At 42.1% G+C, this 20,589-nt stretch overlaps 1 protein-coding gene across 1 annotated transcript in view; it reads left to right on the forward strand.

Moving 5' to 3' along the window:
- Window positions 1–262: 262 nt before the first annotated feature.
- Window positions 263–20,589, forward strand: part of CLIC4 (chloride intracellular channel 4) — a 65,626-nt gene continuing 45,299 nt past the window's right edge. Inside the window, exon 1 of the mRNA XM_045482223.1 lies at window positions 263–548. Coding sequence (XP_045338179.1) covers window positions 477–548 — 72 coding nt within the window. The 5' untranslated portion in view covers window positions 263–476. The remainder of the gene's footprint in view (window positions 549–20,589) is intronic.

Raw genomic sequence — 20,589 nt, forward strand, 5'->3', positions numbered from 1 at the left:
GCATGAGGTCACCTGGCAGAGCGCCAGCGGCAGCTGCGAGGACGCGCCCGCGCTGCGGCGGGAGGCGGTGTCAGGCTCCGACCCCCGGGGGAATTTCCCTCCCGCCCCCTCGGGAGGCGGGGCTCGGAGTCCCGCCCACCTACCCGCCGAGCCTGAGCTGCTTTACCGCCCCAGCCCCAGGCCACGCCCCCCAGCTCCAGCCGCTCTTTTCCTCCCGAGTCCGGAGGCGCCTGGCCTTGGCCCCGCCCCCCGGCCCCGCCCCCGGCCCCGCCCCGCGGCTTGAAGCGGCTCGGGCTGGGGCCGCCTCCGAGTCGCTCGCGGGGCGTGGGGCGGTGCTGGGCATCAGCGGCTGAGGCGAGCTCGACGCTGGGACTGTCCAGGGAGGCGCAGCGCAGCGCGGCGGGGACCCTCAGTCGGAGTAACCCGGGAGCAGGAGGAGCCGCCGCCGCCGTCCGCTGAGCGCAGTCGAGCCGGCCATGGCGTTGTCGATGCCGCTGAACGGGCTGAAGGAGGAGGACAAAGAGCCCGTCATCGAGCTCTTCGTCAAGGTGAGCGCTCGCCCGCCGTCCCGCCGCGCCGAGCCCCCGGCGCCCGTCCGCCCGACCGCGGGGGGCGGCGTCCCTGCGCACCGGGCGCTCCCCGGCCGCGGAGCCCCCGCTGCGCCCCCACGCGGCGCCCGCCTCCCGGGCCCACAGAGGCTGCTCCCGCGCCCCCAGCCCATTGTCTCGGGCCCACCCGCGCCTTCCCGCCGCCCAGGCCGGTCGGGGGAGCCGGGGCGGGACCGGGACCCCCGGCAGCCCGCACGCGGGGCGGCGGTCACCGCCTCCAGCTGCGCGGGCTCCGGCCGACGCCAGACCGTCGTCCCGCGTCCGGGTGGGAAGAGCGGCTGCGCTCCGGGCCCCGGGCGGGGGTGGGCCCCGTCGGCCCCCAGCCCCGCTCCCGCCCTGGCGCCGGCCCGACCCCACCCCACCCTCGCTTCCAGGTCCCCCCAACCCGGGCCGGGGCCGCAGCCTCTCAGTCGGGAGGTGATGGACCCAACTTCTTGGAACGCTTTCTCAAAGAGCATTTCGCTTCCCGCTGGCTTGAAACTGTAACTTTAATTTTCGATGCGGTCTTAAAAAAAAAAAAAAAAAGCAGACATTCCTGGGCTTCCGGGAAAGACCGAGATTCCCAACTTGGGTTTTCCTGTCTTAGGTGTTTTACCACCATCTGGGTTTCTTGTTGCTTAAACTCGGAGTGGTTTGTATGATGCAACATTTTGGCTGCTCCGCTCGGTGCTGCTGCCTCGGGAAAGATTGTGCTCTTTTGTTTTGAAAGAAAAACTGATGAGGGAGAGAGTTTATAACTTGCTTGGGCTTTAAAGGGTTGGTGTTCCCCTCTGGTCTTTTCAGTGTTTATATCCTACCACCACCTTACTTGCTTGCAAATACTACCCCTGTCTCTTTCGTATTTTCTTTTACTATTTTTCATTTTAGCAAAGGAGAGACAGTAGAAGTTAGGAACATCTGGCTCCCGCTGCCTCCCTCAAAACTTCAAAATCCTTGAGATTCTCTTAGTCACTTACTTAAGCAGACTTCTTCAGAGACAGGCTGTGAATTGGAAAGTTAATAGGAATCTAGAAGAATCTTGTTCCTTTTTTTGTTCCCTCGAGTTTTTATTTTAAAGAAGGGGACACTTCGAAGGGTGTGTTTGAGAGATGGGAGGGAAAAATGATCAAAACAGTGTGTGTTTTAGGATTTTCTTTCAGTGGCAGAGTTTAGAAGCATTTTGGTTTGGGGAACTGAAACAGCTGACCGGTATAGAACCCCCAGAATATCTTCAAAGATTCTGTTCGTTTGGGGGGCAGATCTAGAACTTTGAAGCACCGAGGATGTAGGAAGGAACCTGACATAAGACAAAGTAAGAGGGTGGAAGGCAGCATGGAGTGGGGAGAAGGGAGAAGGGTGGGTCACAGATCAGTTCAGTGTTCAAAAAGTTTTCCTTGGGGCGCCTGGGTGGCGCAGTCGGTTAAGCGTCCGACTTCAGCCAGGTCACGATCTCGCGGTCCGTGAGTTCGAGCCCCGCGTCAGGCTCTGGGCTGATGGCTCAGAGCCTGGAGCCTGTTTCTGATTCTGTGTCTCCCTCTCTCTCTGCCCCTCCCCCCGTTCATGCTCTGTCTCTCTCTGTCCCAAAAAAATAAATAAAAGTTGAAAAAAAAAAAAAAATTAAAAAAAAAAAAAAAAAAAAAAGTTTTCCTGAGCTAGGAATAGGAAGGAATTCCCATCGACTCCAAAAACAGTGTATCTGTTAAGTTCTAAAAAACCCCGTGATACTTAACCTTGAAACTTTAGAAGTAGCATTAAATTTAGAATCAGATAAGGATACTATCAGTGATGGTTTCTTTCTAGCTTTATACTGTAGGTCCTAGCCAATACAACAAGACAAGAAAAAGAAATGAAGGGGCGCCTGGGTGGCTCAGTCGGTTAAGCGGCCGACTTCGGCTCAGGTCATGATCTCGCGGTCCTTGAGTTCGAGCCCCGCGTCGGGCTCTGTGCTGACGGCTCAGAGCCTGGAGCCTGTTTCAGATTCTGTGTCTCCCTCTCTCTGACCCTCCCCCATTCATGCTCTGTCTCTCTCTGTCTCAAAAATAAATAAACATTAAAAAAATTTTTAAAAAGAAAAAGAAATGAAGTGTATGAATTAGAGTGGAAGAGATCAAGGCTTCGTGCTCTGCCTGCTATTAATTTAACCCTTCAGTTAGGAGAGGGACATGTCACTTTTTTTCTGGAACTGGAGTTACTTCCTTACTGCTTCCCGGTTGTCCATGTTTGTGTTGGACGTGTATTCTGGTTCACTAAATAAAACTTGCAGTAACATCTGAAACGGTGGGTGAGGTGTGGTGATTATACTTCTTCTATGCATAACTACAAGAGTCCAGCTTACCACTCATTGTCAGCCTGTCTCCCAGGACTTGGTGGCAGAGACCCAGGGTTCAAGTCATAGTTCTGCACTCACTGGGCAGTTGTTTTCCCAACTGGAAGTTGTTTACTTCCTTCATTTGTGAAGCAAGAGGTGAGCTGTTTTCTGCTGCCCTGTGATTCCGCGTAGGTAAAGCGGTGTACTGATATCAACCAGGATAGTTGTTTCAAAGGGGGAAAAAAAGGGCCAGGTAAATGGTGGTAAAGAGTCTTCTCTTTCTTCTTTTTTGGTAAACGGTTCTCTTGATTTCTTCTTGAAACCTATATATGGGAAATGCAAATGGGGGAAGATACCCTTGTAAGTATAGTTATTTTGAAAGTAGTGAGGGGGCAGAGGCCAGGGTTGTTCAGCATGGTTATGTGAAACAGCGTTAATTATTCTGCCAAGAGGTATCCGAGTGTGTAGCCAAAAACTGTTATCTACACTTCAGGCACATGAGTGAAAAGGATATTGAGCTTACCCGTTTAGGTAGATTTAAATTTAAGAGAAATAGGCCAGGACCTTCCCAGCTAGTGTGACTAGACTCACAGCTACATTTTCTTTCTGTTTTTGGAGTTGTCTGCCCCTGAGCCTAGAGGCTCCTCATCACCTGTATAAAAGCAGTTCTCCATTTGGGTTTGTTGACGCCAACACGCAGAGGATAAGACATCCTCCCAACTGTGGGAGGGCCTTCTTCCCCCACCAAGAGGGGCCTGGTGCATGTATATTTTGATGTACCAACACCAGTTGGGAACCACTAATCAACAGGAAGAAGTTCAGACCCTTTAGCAAAGGCATAAGGTCCCTTATAATTTGAATATAATGAAAATTTCTAATCCAATTTGTTCACTTACTAATTGTGTGTCTCAGGACACATTACTTAAAACTCTCTGTGCCTCATCTGTGCAGTTAGGATATTAATAGACCAAGCTCATAGGAATAAATTAGTTGATATATGGAGCATGTAATAAGCTTAGAACAGTATCTGATATGCAGAAAATAAATGCTAGTTGGGTGTCATTTTGTATGTGTGTATTTATATGCAGATCTCCCGTACTAGATAGAGCTTAAGTTTCTTTTTAAGATAAGGTCTGTATATTTATTATTCTAAGTGCCTGGAACATAAGATGGTTTGAATGTTTGAAATGAGATTGTTTCCTTTTTTTCTTAGCACTTTGCTGTTTGTATACGTGTTGACGTGCTTTGGAATTGGGAACTACTTACTTAGATACTCATAGCCTGAGTCTCAAACCTTGGTCCTTTGCCTCCAAAACCCTATGTGGTTTTATTCACTTTTCTTCCCCCTCCAGTTGGTAGTACTTCTAGTCTTTTCTTGTGTCTTCTGTGTTTTCCACCAGTATTTCTTCTTGGCCATGTTCAGAATTTGGGAACCAAGATTTCTGTATTAAGTAAAAATCTTAATTATTGAATCACACAATGAGAGAAATTGAAAAGAGACTGGGTTTTTGTTTTTTTTTCTTTGGCTTGTATAAGCCCAACTCCTGTTGGCCCTGCTGTCTCCCCAGTCTCCACTGGTGGCTTTGGTTTGCTGTGATGGTAGTTCTGATCTCAGCGTAGAAGGAGTCCCTTTGTAGAGTTTAGTTTTGTGGGCTGGAATTTAAACTTGGTGTACGATTTTGAACTGGGACAGTCACTGTTGGCAATGGTCGCTAAACTGCTGGGATTGGGGTGGTGGTTGTAAAAAATTAATCTGGTGCAGGGTGGCATAACACACAAGAATAACTGTTTCTTTTGAGCTATTTGGCAGGGTCTCCAGTGTGTGTGGACCCTGGAGCCAGACTGCTTGGCTTGAATCTGGCTTCTCGTAATGTATCAGGCAAGTTTCTTAAGTTCTCAGTGCCTCAGTTTCCTGACCTCTAATATTAGGGTAATAATAACAACAATTTTATAGGGTTGCTGAGGGGATTAACTGCTAATCTCTGTGTATTAATTAGGGTAGTCTGAGCTGCCTTCCTAATAATGTTTATTTATTTATTTTGAGAGAGACAAGTGGGAGAGGGGCAGACACAGAGGGAGAGAGAGAATCCCAAGCAGGCTCCGCACTGTCAGCGCGGTTGATCTCATGAGCCATGAGATCACGACCTGAGCCAAAATTAAGAGACACTTAATCGACTGAGCCCAGCCACCCAGGCACCCACCCCAAGGATAGACTATTGAAACCTAATTTAGGTTTTTGCTCATAAAACTTCTTCAGCCTTGTTTATTTTTCCAACACTTCCCTATTTTTTGGATTGCTGTCTATTCACCAACTTCTCAGTGGCATTTGGGAGGGTGTAGTTGAGTATACAGACGGGCAAACTGTCAACTGTTTTGCCAGTATAGAGTGAGTTCTTTATATTTTGTATCAAAGGCGGTCTTCAACCTCCTTTTTAAACGCACATCAAATATGTTTTCTGTAAGAAGTGATGTGGAGAGCTTTGTTCTGATAATTGAACAAAAACAAATTCAACATTAAGACCGTGTCACCTTGGATCTAACTGGTTTGCCATTCCTTTGAGGTTTCCAGAGGGGAAAATTCAGAAGATAGAAATGAATGAGAACTGTATTCTTTTTACATGTTGTGTGACCTGTTCCTGAAGACTGAACAGTGCTACTCTCGGCAAAGGCCAAGGTCACGATTCTGGTTAACTGTAAAATTCTGAGAGAATGGGGCCCCAAATGGGGAAGAGACAGGAGACTGCTGAGGCAGGGGACTGGACACGTGAGAAGCTGTACGTAGTATGAATCATGATGGGAAGGAGGCAGTGGGGAGGACCTGGCTGTCACTGAAAGTTGGTTGGTTTGAAAGGATGCTTACAGAGATGCCTGGAAGCCAGTAAAAGGATGGTGAGCAAGACTTTCCCACTTCCTGTTTCATTAGTGTTGTGGATCCTCATGTCAGGTGTCTCCTGGATAGGGAATTAGTGAGTCCATAAAAGGGAAATGTGCGAGGCCGGATGGGAAGTGTGATTAAAGCCTTAATTTAAGATTTTGATCAAGTTAGGGGTAAGTTAAGATGAGTTTGCTCATTTTAGAGGCTCTGGTAGAGAATGGAAAGGGAGTTTCTCAAGGAAAATAACACCAAGGTCATGATTACAAACCATCCAAGTATGAATTAACGGGAATCTAAATTTAATTCAGGGCATCGGTTTGTGAATTCTCTTGGAACTTTTAATCCTCTTGTCTATTGAGACTTGGCTTTTATCCCTCAGTGCTCAGTACTGAGTATTGGTATAAGGAATATCAATTAGTCTTGTTTGGTTTGTGGTTCCCCCCCCCCCCACCTTTATTTAAAACCAGGAAACTGTATTCGTTTAAATTTATGAAAATAACAACTTAACATAGATAAGCAAGATAGTATTTGAAAGTTGTGCCAAAGGTGGACTAGGAGTATTTTAAACTTTAATGGTTAATGTTTTGAAGAAGTAACAATATTAGAACCACGGCCAGATACCGAACTGAGTTCATCATGCATATATTTTGTCTCCTAGATTTTTTGTTTGTTTGTTTTTGCTTTTCTTGAAGTTGAAATACATTGTGGCCCTAAGTAAAGGGGTATAACAGATTCCCCCCCCCCCCCCCCGCTTCTCTTTTTGTGATCAAATCATTCCAGCTTTACATGTGCAATAACTCATCCTTACGAAAAGGATTTAGCTCTCATGATAGAGTTATAAACATGTCAATCATCTGCAATAATTTGCACCATGCCACATAGCTATTTATTTGTATGTGTGAGAGAAGAAAGAGAATCTGAGCAAACGTTGGAGAATAGAACAGCAAGTAATTAGGTGAAAGCTGAAGTAATTAAGAACTTTTAAGGGTATGTGAGTTCTGCCACCTGTTTTCCTCTGCTAAGAACCAGTTCCTTTATTTTGGGGGTGGAGGCCTGGTGGTAGGTGACAAGAGGGAAAGTTCTTTAAAAACTGAACACGAACTGAAGGAGGCTGTCGCGCTCCTAAGGAAGCTGGCAGCGTGGTGGGGTGTCCGTCCGTGACAGTGGACTGACAGAGAAAAGGAAGGTGTTCGGACTGTAGAAATGAAATTTTAGCCTCAGACATACAGATGCCCAAGACAGAATTGAAAAGTGTTCAAAGACACACGCTTAGGAAGAGTGTGGGGTTCTAATGCACAGCATGTTTTAGTTAACACGGGGATCCAGAATTTTGGCTTGAAAGTGTTTAGGGCTGTTGATCCTTCACTAAGTCGTGTAAAAACTGTGGCTAGCCATCAGTAACACAAGCTTTATTTACATTTTGTAGTTTTCGGCAGTACCCTTGGTTACAAATCCTGTTTTTTTAATCACTTAGCATAAGTAGTATCTAACTTTTGTCTGCTTCAGTTTAAATATTGACCCGAAATTTGGAAAGTAATGCCATTTCCTTTCTGCTTCCTAGTATATTCGTTTTATACATAATGTGCTCTTTGAAAAATGTTTTTTTGGGGGGCATCTAGGTGGCTCAGTCCATTTGAGCACCCAACTCTTGATTTTGGTTCAGGTCATGATCCCTGGATCATGAGATCGAGCCCCATGTCGATCTCATGCTTAAGATTCTCTCTCTCCCTCTGTCCCTCTCCTGCTTGCAGCACTCTCTCAAATTAAAAAAAAAAAAAAAATGTGTTTTTTCCCCAATTATACAAACCATATGTGTTTACTGTAGACAACCTAGAAAACACAGGAAAGCACACATAAAATAAAATTACTAAATAAATAAAATTACTAAAAAAATTACCAAATAAAACCCTTCCTTCTGGAAATGGCTGCTGTTTCTATTTTGTTATATATCATAGTCTTTTCCATAAACTTGCAAGAATTATTGATGAGAGCATTTTAACGTTCTTTATGACAGCAGAATACTTGGATGAATGAAAAATAGTATGTAACATGTATTGAGTTGTGAGTTGATTTAAAGGAAATATACTTTATTTAGTTTTTTTTTCCCAAAGAAACTCAGATTGTATCTGGATTTATCTTCCTAATGACCCTAAAAGAGCATTTACTCTGATTTCTGCTGCAAGTAAGCAAGCCCTTTTTGTTGTGAAATTTGCCAATACCTAGAATTGCTCATAGAAAAGATACTGATTAAATGGCTTGAAGGTAGCCTGCCCCTCTGTGCTCTTTAGGAGAAATCTGTTCTGAAAATCCAAATTATATTTTAGTATTAATTTTCCTCTTTAATCTTGTAGTAGGTACCCATTGTACAGCTAGAGGATATAAGATAGAATCTTTGCCTGGAAATGGTCCAGCACAATATAGAGATATTAATAAAAGCAAACGTTAATTGAATACATTCTCTGTAGTCAGTGCTGGAGACATAAAGGCGTGAGAGCAGGTTTCTGGTCTTTAAGGAGCTCACAGTATCCCCTGATGGAGAGTTAGACGGTGAGTGAATGAGCCATGGTTGATGATGGCATTTTCATATACAGTATAGCGACTTTTTGGCTTGTGCTTTTTAAGATGCAGTTGAATTAAGACCTTAAGAAATGATTTATTTGGTAACTAACAGACTTAGACACAAGTGACATGTTTATGTTGTGTGCTGACAGATGAAAGGTACTTAGTACTCTGGAACCTACTAAGTATGGTATATTATTAGCTGTTTAAAGAAACTTGAATCTTTTCCCTCAGTAACTTAGTTATGTGTTAATATTCTGTAATTTTTATCTATCTAAAATGAAACTGATACTTCTTGCCTCAAACGTTAAATGGAGCCTACTTTGTCTAGTTGTTTATTGAATTAGATACAGCTCCTTGATCTGGCAGGCAGAGCCTTTCAGATCATGACCCAACTGGGTTTCCAGTCTTATCTCCCACAGCAGCTGTAAATTTACCTCAAATTCTAGCTAGACTCATCCTGAATATGCCCTGTACTTCTGTGTCTCCAGGCAAGACTTTTGCTGGTGTTTCCTTCATTTGAAATACCTTTGACTTCTCCAGCCCCTACCCCACCTCCAATTTCTGCCTGCCCAGAGGAATAAATTGTTACTTTTTCATTCAGTCACTTTTTCATTCAGTCAACGTAACAGATAGTGAGGTCGTTGTTGTGGGGCTTTGGCTACATCAAGGAGTTTCATGGCTTTCATATTCAGTTGGGGGAGGCAGACCATAAATTATGTCCACTAGTGATAAGTGCTGGAAAGAAAACTCCAGTAGGGTACGGAGTACAGAATAGTAGGGGGTGCTGTTTTTGATTTAACAGGACCTTTGGCTAGCCTTGTGGAGAATAGCCTAGAAGGAAGCATGGTCAGAAGCAGAGAGTCCAATTAGCTATTTAGTAATTCAGGCAGGAGATTGGTGGCTTGGGCTAAGGTGAGAAGTAGTCTGATTAGGAGATTTTTGTTCTGAAGAAATTACAGAATGACGAAGTTGCCACTGATTGAGACGGGGAAGGCTGCGGAGAGCTAGTTCTGACCGGGCGAAGATCAGGAGTGTCGTTTTTGACATGATAAATTTTAAGACCTCCTGTAATCTTTTGTCTAGTGGGAGAAGCTTATGTTAAAGAAATACACAAACACAGACAGCATATAATTACATTAAAGACAAGAATAGGGCATTTCTTGAGAAGAAATGCCAGGAAATCTAATTTAGATGGAAGCTGAGTGGGGCCTTCTCTGAGAAATGACATGTAGGACGCATAGTAATTAAGAGAAGAATGAGGGGAATAGGATTCCAGGCTGGAAGAATTGATGCATGTAAAGGCTGGAAATACTCAACAAATTGAGAGTGTGACTGGAATAGAGGGAACAGAATTGAGGTGCAGAGTGAGATGGAGATGGGCTACATCATGGAGGTCTTTGTAGGTCATGTGACTTTTATCCTTAGTAAAAAGAGCAGTTCTCAAAACATTTTAAGCAACGGAGTGCCACGGTTTGATGTGCATTTTGATATGAGTAGTCTCCCCACTACGAAATGCGGAGAGGCGAGAGTAGGAACAAGGCAACCTATTTGGAGGCCATTGTAGTCGAGACAGATGATGATGGCTTGGATTGGGGTGGTGATGGGGAGAAGAGAGTGGATTTGAGATACATTTTGGAGGTGGAGTCAATAGGAAGCTAGCAAAGGAGTTGTATGTGAGTTTCTAATCAGATTCACTGGTTGAGAGCGGTGCTTTTTATTGGAGGAGGAGGAGCAGACAGTGTTCATGTTTTGCCTTCTGGAGTCTGGGATGACCGAGATGTCAAGTGGATATGTCTAGTAGAAAGTTGGATATACAGATCTCATGTTCTGAAAGAGGTCTAGGGGCACCTGGGCGGCTCAGTTGGTTGAGCGTGTGACTTTGGCTCAGATCATGATCTCTTGGTTCGTGGGTTCGAGCCCTGTGTCAGGCTCTGTGCTGACAGCTCAGAGCCTGGAGCCTGCTTTGGACTCTGTGTCTCCCTCTGTCTGCCCCTCTTCTCTCTCTCTCTCTCTCTCTCTCCCCCTCTTAAAAATAAATAAAATGTTAAAGCAAACAACCACAACCAGAAAGAGGTCTGGGGGTGGTAGTGCCTGGGTGGTTCAGTTGGTTAGGCATCCTGCTCTTGATTTTGGCTCAGGTCATGATCTCACAGTTCATGGGTTCGAGCCCTGTGTTGGGTTCTGTGCTGACAATGCAGAGCCTGCTTGAGATTCTCTTTCTCCCTCTCTCTGCCCCTCCCCTACTCATGCGCGCCCTCTCTCTCAAACTTAAAAAAAAAAAAAAAAAAGGCCTAGGCAGGGTAGAGAAAGTTGGGACTTGTTACATATAGCTGCTTATATAGTATTTAAAGTGTGAGACCATTCACCAGGTGAATGAGGAGCAGTAGGGAAAAATGCCCAGGACCAAGTTCTAAGAAACTCTCAACACTTAGGGGTTGTGTAATAGAGAAGCTGAAAAAGGAGAACAGGGAGGAGTTGCAATAAGGCAGTGTGGGGAGAGGAAAGCTACAAGAGTGGGGTACCAAAGAAGCCAGGAGAGGCTTTTAAGAAGGAGGGAGTGACCATTTGTGTCAAGTAAGATGAATGTCTGTTTGATTTATTGCCTGGAAGTCGTTGGCAACACAGCAGCAGCCTTGGTGGAGTCCTGGTGGGAAAGCCATAGCAGAGTGGGTAGAAGAGAGAAAAGAAAAGTACCAGCAGAGCCCATGTGTAATGCCAGCTCTAACGCGAGACCTGGCTATGCGGAAGGAACAGGTTGGTAGTCAGAAGAGGAGACATTTTAAGGGGAGGCATTTCTAAAAATTATGAGCTGAAAGGGCTATAATGTTGGAAAGAACACTACATCATCATATTGGAGGGGAAAATAGTTCCCATGAGAGTCTCCTGATTCACCGACTGGGAGGCCTTTTTCAGTGAGGAAGGTCTGTTTTGTGTATATTTAGAATAGATGTGCTTATTACCACTGACTTATTTTTGGGTTGCATTTCCCAAACGCATGAGGTAGGATAAATATGTAGAAGATTATTTCATATTTAATTGAAATAATATAAACACATATGGGTGCTTTCTGTGTGCCAGGCACTGGGCTAACTGCATTACTTGTGTTGACTCAATAAAATGTTTGCTGAAGGAATATACAGAAGCTTCCCCCCCCCCCACCCCACAACAACCCCCGTGCTCAGGGTTGATTCCAGAGGAGGCTGGTGGGAAAAGAAGATATAAAATGGGTGATTGGGGAAAAGCAAATGCTTATGAAATTCACAGAAATTTTCAAACAAGAAGCCAGAGAGGGGCGCCTGGGTGGCGCAGTCGGTGAAGCGTCCGACTTCAGCCAGGTCACGATCTCGCGGTCCGTGAGTTCGAGCCCCGCGTCAGGCTCTGGGCTGATGGCTCGGAGCCTGGAGCCTGTTTCCGATTCTGTGTCTCCCTCTCTCTCTGCCCCTCCCCCGTTCATGCTCTGTCTCTCTCTGTCCCAAAAATAAATAAACAATGAAAAAAAAAATTAAAAAAAAAAAAAAAAGCCAGAGAAATAGACTGTGATGCAAATCACTGGGCTCAGTGCATTATGGCTGTTTTGATTTAGTGCCTCAGAATGACTCTTATTTTAGGTTGAAGTGAACAGATTTACTTTTTTCCCCTCGTACAATAAAAAAGAGCGAGGGGAGAGTCCGTGACTGCGTCCTGGCCCTGAATATGTGGCTTGACAGCCAGAGGGCTGAAGAGTCGCCATCACTGTCTTGATGACTGAGCAGGGACCCCTGTGCTAGATTATAGTGCTGCCTTTGGTGTTGCTTGTAAATGTTCTTTCTATCCTTGGTAATATTTGAGATTTGAGAGCCCAGAGTCAGAGCCAGGGGATGATTATCGAGTTGAAGTATCATTTATATTTTCTATGTGGCACTAAATAGTCTATTTCAGAGTTGAAGATGGTTAGAATAAATATTGCAAGTAGGCAATTGAGTTGTCTATTGGAAGACTGGATCTTTATGTTGTCGTCGCATAGTGGTTAAGAGCATCGTCTCTGGAACTCATGTGGACTGTGTCAATATTGGTTCTGCCTTTCGCTAGCTGCCTTAGTGTCTCTACTAGGGTAATGGCATCTACTTCTTGGGCTTTTGTAAAGATTACAAGAATTAATACAAGGAAAACACTTAAGGTCTGGCATATACTAAGCATTATTTGCTTATTATTATTACATGGGCCTTTGGCATGCTGAGTTAAGACTCTACTGGCTCATGGTTGGTTTATTTGTTCAACACATGTGGTTTCAATCTCCAGGATGTTGCTAAGAGAAGCATCTGCCAGGCTGCTACTACAAATAAATAGGTGGAGAACTTTCCATTCTTTATCAGAAGAGCAGATATAATTAGAAAAAAAATTCAAGATTAGTCTCAAATTTATTCCTGAATTAAGTGAACCATGATCCTGTTGACACTTTCTAGATAACTAAAGGACATTCAGATTGGACTCTGCCACCTTAGACTCTGCCTCAGCAGCTGTTTCTGGACTAGTAGCTAAAGTTTTAAGAGTTTATTATTAGTAGGAGTGTCTCCCTCCCTCCCTTCCTCCCTTCCTTCCTTCCTTCCATTTTTTGTGAGAGCATAAAAGAAGTGGAGGAATAATCTGTGGCTTATTGAATCTGTCTAGTGGTTCTGTGAATTATGGATTTGGTATAATAGTGCCTTGTGCTACTACATTTTCACTTACAAAGTTGAACTGGTCATACATTAACTGACATTTATCTAATGCTTTCTTTCTTTTTTTTTAATGTTTACTTATTTTTGAGAGAGAGAGGAAGAGAGAAAGAGCAAGCGTGAGGGAGGGAAGCGGAGGGAGAGTGAAGAATCTCAAGCAGGCTCTGCACTGTCAGCACAGAGCCGGACATGGGGCTCGATCCCACGAACCACGAGATCATGACCTGAGCCAAAGTCAGACACTTAACTGACTGAGCCACCCAGGTGCCCCATTATCTAATGCTTTCTTTATGGGAGGTACAGACATGTTTAGGAGAGATTAGGTTCTATTTAATTTGTAGCAGAAGAAATTGAGCTAGTGTAGATTGACAGGTTTTATGCTTAGTAATTTTTAAGGGGGTAAGAGTAGAGAGAGTTGAAGTTTCCTAATTCTTAGTTTATTTCTAGACCCTAAGATTGTTATTGTTGTTGTTTTTTAATTCCACTTTAGACCACAATGGGATGATGATAAAACTTTAGCATGGCTGTAATTAATAGGTGATGTAAGGATCGTAAACTGATTTTAAAACCCTTCATTTTATGATAGTGTTTTAAGCTCCTTGAAACCACTTAATTTATTCCTGTATAAGAGTACACTGATACATGAAAATGAGCAGTAAGTTTTTGTTTTTCTGTTAAAGTCAGAAAAAGAGGCATAAGATATTAGAGAGCATTGTATATTTACTCTGGTCCAGGCATGGTGTGCCACGCCCTTTACATGTTAGCGAATTTAATCCTCCTATAAACTCTGAAATAGGTACTATCAATACTATTTTACACACGAAGCTTAGAGAGGCCATTGCTTGTGTGTGGCTGCAGGGCTAGTAAGTATTTGTACGGAGGTCTTTGTTATCCAGAGCCTGACTCTTAACCACTAAGAGCTTTTGTGTTTATATTTTTTCTTTATTTGAAACTTGAATGTTTACCTAACGTAGTTTTGTTTTCACTCTTTGCTGTATTCAGTCACCCTGAAAAATAAAAAAATAAAAGAGAACATTCTGAGAATGTTTAAGGGTATTTCTAAAACATACTGACAACCAGCAAGTCTAGATGGTTCGTTAAATGAGTTTGGTTTCTTTCAGTTCTCTTGGTTAAATTTGAAAGGAAACTAAAATTTCCATTACCTCACCTCTGTGCATTTTGGGGGCCTGGTTAATTAGTATTGTAAAGTTCTGTAAAGGGTTTATTCATAAACTTGTTAAGGAACTTGACTGGAACATCACATATTTGATTTTAGGATTGCTTTACAATTTAGATGTGTCCAAGCAGTCTGAGTTTAACAGAAGTAACATACCAAGTTGTTAATATTTTTCTTTGTGTTCTTTTTTTTTAACCTCCTCTCCCGTTAGAGGAGCCTACAGTAATCTTTGCATTGTTAATAGAAAAAAAAGCAAGGAAGTTTCTTTTTGTGGAGAGAGGAAATGACTGTTAGTTCGGGACTTTATCCATATTAGGTATAAACTAAATATAGAAGTGTAATCCAGGAGTGAAGTCACATCTATAAAGTTTCTTAAGCAAAGCTAATGAGATCAGCCAGTGCTTTTGGATTTGGGGTTTTTTGTTTGTTTCATTTGGTTTCGCTTTTTTTTTTTTTTTTTTTGGCTCACTTAAAAGGCTATGAAACTGATTAATCCTGTGGTCTGTCTTCTTTTGTCCCTTAAAGAAAAACCAGACCATTTATGAGGAATCTTTCTTTAAAACACACACACACACACACACACACACACACACACACACGCACGCACACACACATTCTGCTTTCTGTAGAAAGAATAGTTGCTTATATCTTTTTTGAGGGAGGTTGTAAATATATTCGTTTCTTTAGTTTCTTGACCCTGTTGCCATTTTCCTATTCCCAATTCTTTTCTCCAATCTTCTCTTCTCTTCTCTTCTCTTCTCTTCTCTTCTCTTCTCTTCTCTTCTCTTCGGTGATTTTAACCTTAGGTCTTTTTCACATGTATTTTTACTGTGAGGCTAGACTCTTTCGTCTTTTTGTAAGAAGCGTCTGTCTTACATAGTATTTTCTTGGCTTTATTCGGTTTTTAACCATGAAGTCAGATCCCTGTGTGGTCAAGTGGTATTAAGACTCTTCTGATTGGTTGGTGGTAGATATTGTAGAGCAGAATGAAGGAATAAATCTGTTTCTGGCCAGAGCACATGTTGTTCACAAATAAAGACTCTTAAAAGCCCCCCAAAACATTATTACTGACAATAACTGTTTTCAGCTTCTGTGCTCCTCCTCAGAGCTCTTGGCAAGCATGCGGACGCATTCAGGCACTTAGGAATGTGCTGTGCTTCTGGAGAGAAGAACGATGCATGCACCTTTATGGTGTATTTCATTATAAATATTTTGGAGTACACCAAACTCTGTAAAAAGTGTAGCTTAACATATAATTTCAAGGGTTTTAGCTCCTGAAACCAAATGCCCTCCAAGGTTTAGCTCCTTCTTTGACCTTGTGCCTCCCTCAGCTGAGCTAATCCTTCCTCCTGTCTGTCTGGAACATTTGGTGTTTGTATGTTTCTGACCCTCGTCTCAGTCATTTCTCATCATATCTTTGTTGCGGGCCAGAATGTGAATTCTAGGAGGTCAAGGATCAGGGACTGTTTACTTCATCTTTCATATTTTCCACCCAACACAATCTTTATATAGGGGAAAACTCACTAATTCAGTAAATATCTATAAGAGTTTTTGGGCAAATTGGTATGTGTAGTCTGGGGATAGATGAATGCAAGAGAATTTTAAATCTGTTTTTGGTGTTGGGTTCTGTGTTACCTCATAGTAAAATGCCAGAGATAAAAATAGTATTCAATTATTGAGCTTGAGACCTGTAATTTGGGTTTTATGATTAGGGCTCACTAGATAGCCATTGATCTAAACTTAATAACAGATGGGTTTAAAGGCCTAGAGTCTTCAAATTACATAACTGGAAGACCAGGTTCAAATTGTTGTTCTCATCTGTAAAGTGGGTGTGTTTCTTACAACTGATGTCCAGTCTAGTCCAGATTTATTTTATATGCCAGAGTAGCCTTAGTCTTGGGTATTTAGGTCCAGACAGAAAGTTGAGACCTGAGATTTCAAAGTCTGATCCAGATAATTGAATTCTCATAATTAGATGCAGTTTATCAGAAAACAAATACAAATGGAGCTAATAAAAATTCTCTTTAAATAAAAAAATTCTCAGTGACAATGAGGGCAGTTTGTCCGAGAAATGAAGAATATTTCATGAGTGAATTCTTTGACTAGAAGTATGTTCTATTTTCCAAATGAACTACCTGAAAATCAGCTACTTAAAAGATAAAGGGAAGGTTTTGTTTGTATGTCTAAAATAAGACAGATACAGAACTCTTGTAAGTTAGAATTTGCCTTTATCATATTTAATGCACCTGTGTGTTGAAATAGCAAGTAAAAATTTCAGTAATAAACATGCTATCTTGTACTATTCAGATATTTGATACTGATTTTAGGCTAGCCAGGAAGATAGACAAGAATCCCAAATGTTAACTTTTGCAGCTACGGTACATTGTTGAATGATAATTTTATTTTTTTATTTGTAATTAAAAAAAATTTTTTTTTTTCCCAACGTTTATTTATTTTTGGGACAGAGAGAGACAGAGCATGAACGGGGGAGGGGCAGAGAGAGAGGGAGACACAGAATCGGAAACAGGCTCCAGGCTCTGAGCCATCAGCCCAGAGCCCGACACGGGGCTCGAACTCACGGGCTGCGAGATCGTGACCTGGCTGAAGTCGGACGCTTAACCGACTGCGCCACCCAGGCGCCCCTATTTGTAATTTTTTAAAAATTTTTTTATTTATTTTGAGAGAGAGAGCGTGAGCAGGGGAGGGTCAGAGAGAGAGAGAGAGGGGGACATAGGATCCGCAATGGGCTCCATGCTGACAGCAGGGTGAGCCCGATGTGGAACTCAAACTCACACACCACAGGATCATGACCTGAGCTGGAGTCAGATTCTCAACTGACTGAGCCACCCAGGCACCCTGGGTATATATAATTTTAAAAATTTTATTTTGTAAGATATTTTAGTGAAAACTTTAAACACAGATAATCCCAAATAAAATACCAGAGAATGATTCATTCTTTCATATGCTTATTGATTGCTAATATTTTATGTTAAAATTCTGTAGCACTTTTATGAATGCACTTTTTCATTGTTCATTGTTATCATTATTATTCCACTGTTCTTAGTCATTTACAGGTCCAAAATTTAGCTATTAAGCAGTACTGTGATGAATATCTTTATAGCCAATATCCTGTGCATAACCGTGTCATGTCAGTCTGTTGTTAAAGTCGCTCACATACCTTATTTATTCTCTGAATTCTTTATTTTTATTTTGTTTATCTAAAGTGTAATCTCTTAAAAAAGAACTTCATGGAGAATTCATATTTTTTACAAAGGGAGAAGTTGGATTTTTGACCCTACTTCCGAACTCTTACTGGAATTTCTAGGTCTGGGAACTTGTTGATGAAGAGAAATTCCTCTCATCCACTAAAATCAGGTAGCTGCCATACACAGATGGGGGAGGAAGTTTTCTTTTACTCTCAGGACTCTTTCTGAATGTAGTTGATACTATAGCGTGTGTATTTTAAAGCCCTTAGTGAAAGTGGGCTGCTGGATTTTGACTAGCATAAGAATTTCACCCCTCCCTTCCCCGCTCCCCCCAACCCCAACATACTTGTCTTCAGCTGATAGAGGAAGACTCTGGAAGTTAGTGAATGTATCTTTGTTGTTGTTTGTTTGTTTGTTTGAAGTAGGCTTCACGCCCAGCATGGAGCCCAGCGAGGGGCTTGAACCCACAACCCTGAGATCAAGACCTGAGTTGAGATTAAAGAGTCGGACACCCAACTGACTGAGCCACCCAGGCGCCCCAGTGAATTTGCCTTTGTTTACAATATGTTAAAAGAATGAGTCTTACAATGAAAAAGGTGGAGATTCATTTTTTGTATGTGACCAAAGTGCGAATGGCTGATTGTAAAGGGCACGTGTTTCTTTTTATAGTAATATAATCATGACAATATTAATAAGCATAAGTTAGTTTTCTATATTCCAGACATTCAGTTATTTAAATGTCAGACATGCAAATTCTACATAGTTTTATCTGAAAATGCCTTGATTTTATTTCCATTCTTTAAAGATATTTTTGGTGGATATAAGATTTTGGGGTGATTTTTGTTGTTATTTTTATTTAAGCATTTAAAAAATGTTCCATATTTTCTGGCCTCTGTTATTTCTGATGAAAATTCCACTGTCATTCCAATCATTGTTTGTATGCAGTGTGTTTTTTTTTCCCCCAACTATTTTATTTTTTTTATTTTTTTGCTTTTTAGCATTTTAATTGTGATTAACCTCACTGTCACTTTCTTTATATTAATCTTGATGTTCATGAAATTTATTGCATCTGTAGATTTGTCTTTATTTGGGAAAAGTTTGGCCATTTTTTCTTGAAAAATTTTTTATGCCTCATTCTTTTTCTTTCTCTCCTTCTGAGACTCTAATTAAAAATGTAGGCCTTTTGATATTTTCCCATGGGTCTTTGAGACTGTTGATATTTTCACCTTAAAAAAAATTCTTCTGATTAATTTCTTGGATCTGTCTTCCCATTCATAAACCTTTCTCTTTCTTTTCTCTGTTCTACTGTTAAGCCCATGTAGTGGTTTAAAAAATTTTCAGATAGTATGTTTTGTAGTTCTTGTATTTCCATTTTCTTTTCAGTCTTTACTGAAATTTTATATCTTCCTTTATGATGAACATCTATATTTTGTTAAGTTCTTGAGCGTAGTGATAATAACCGCTTGAAAATCCTTGCCTGCAAATTATACCCTTTGGGTCAACAAAGGGTGTGTCCATGATTATGTGATTATTTTTTTCTCTTGAGAATGGGTTGTGTTTTCCTGTTTTCTTCCTGGGAATAATTTTGGATTGCATTCTGGATATTGTGAACGACAAGTTGTAGAAGCTTTGGATTTGGTTGTGTTCCTTTGAAGAGTATGGATTTTGCTGCTGCTTCTTTTTTTTAAAGCAGGAACGAACTGAACTCAAAGTGCAAAACTCTTTCCCCCATGATGGGTGGCAGCTCAAATTTCAGTTCAGTTCTGTTAGCTGCTCTGCTTGGATTCTGTACTGTGCCTGTGTGTGCTGGGCATTAGCTAGAGATTTAGGCAGAGTTTTATGCAGATTTTAGGGCTCTGGTTCTCCCACTGTCTTTTTTATGGTGTTCTGCCTTATTTTCCAGTGGTGCTTTGAATGCTGTTCTTCAAGCCAGCAGAACCTTTTGGAGTTTTAGCTGCCCTGCATGGCACAAGATTAAAAGATAAAAATTGGGGAAAATTGTGCAGCGTATTTCCTTTCTTCCAAGTGTCAGCTCCCCTCCGATGTCTGCTGTTTTTGTTTACTCTCCAGTGCCCACAAGTGGTTGCTTTTTTTTTTATGTAAAAAAAAAAATTTTTTTAACATTTATTTATTTTTTGAGAGACAGAGAGAGAGAGAGAGAGAGCGCACACACAAGTGGGGGAGGGGCAGAGAGAGAAGGAGACACAGAATCCGAAGCAGCTCCAGGCTCCAAGCTGGTCAGCACAGAGCCTGATGTGGGGCTCGAACCCACGAACCGTGAGATCATGACCTGGACCGAGGTCGGCTGCTTAACCGACTGAGCCACCCAGGCGCCCCAACAAGTGGTTGCTTTTGTGTGGAAGTTATCATTGTTATCGGGGTAGAGGGTTGATTTGTGGGAACTATTTGACCATACCAGAAGCCTCAAACTGTTTTTTTTTCTTTTTCTTTTCCTTTTTTTTTTTTTTTTTTTTTTTAAGGTTTATTTATTTTGAGAGAGAGAGGGAGAGAGAGAGAGAATCCCAAGCAGGCTCCATGCTGTCAGTGCAGAGCCCAACGTGGGGCTCAAACCCACAAACTGTGAGATCAAGACCTGAGCCAAAATTAAGAGTTGGACACTTAGCCAACTGAGCCACCCAGGCACCCCTTCTTTTTATTTTTTAAAAGATTTTAAAGTAAACTCTGTACCCAATGTGGGGCTTGAACTCATAACCCCAAGATCAAGAGTCACATGCTCTACTGACTGAGCCAGCCAGGCACCCCTCAGAAATTTTTTTTATGTTTATTTATTTTTGAGAAAGAGAAGTGGGGGTGGGGGAGAGATGGGGGAGGACAGAGGATCTGAAGCAGGCTCTGTGCTGAGAGCAGAGAGCCCAATGTTGGGATCGAACCCACGAACTGTGAGATCATGACTTGAGCCGAGGTTGGATACTTAACCAACTGGGCCACCCAGGTGCCCCTCAAATTGTTTTTTTCAAGGTAAGTTTATAATTTTAGGGTAGTTTTAGATTTATAGGAAAATTGCAAAGATGGTACAGAGAGTTTTCAAATTGATTTGTTTTTTTTAAAGTTTATTTGTTTTGAGTGAATGAGAGAAGAGAGAGAGAGAGAGAGAGAGAGAGAGAGAGAGAGAGAGAGAGAACGAATCCCAAGCAGGCTCTGCACAGGCAGCACAGAGCC

This window comes from Leopardus geoffroyi, chromosome C1 (assembly GCF_018350155.1).
Source record: "Leopardus geoffroyi isolate Oge1 chromosome C1, O.geoffroyi_Oge1_pat1.0, whole genome shotgun sequence".
NCBI lineage: Eukaryota > Metazoa > Chordata > Mammalia > Carnivora > Felidae > Leopardus > Leopardus geoffroyi.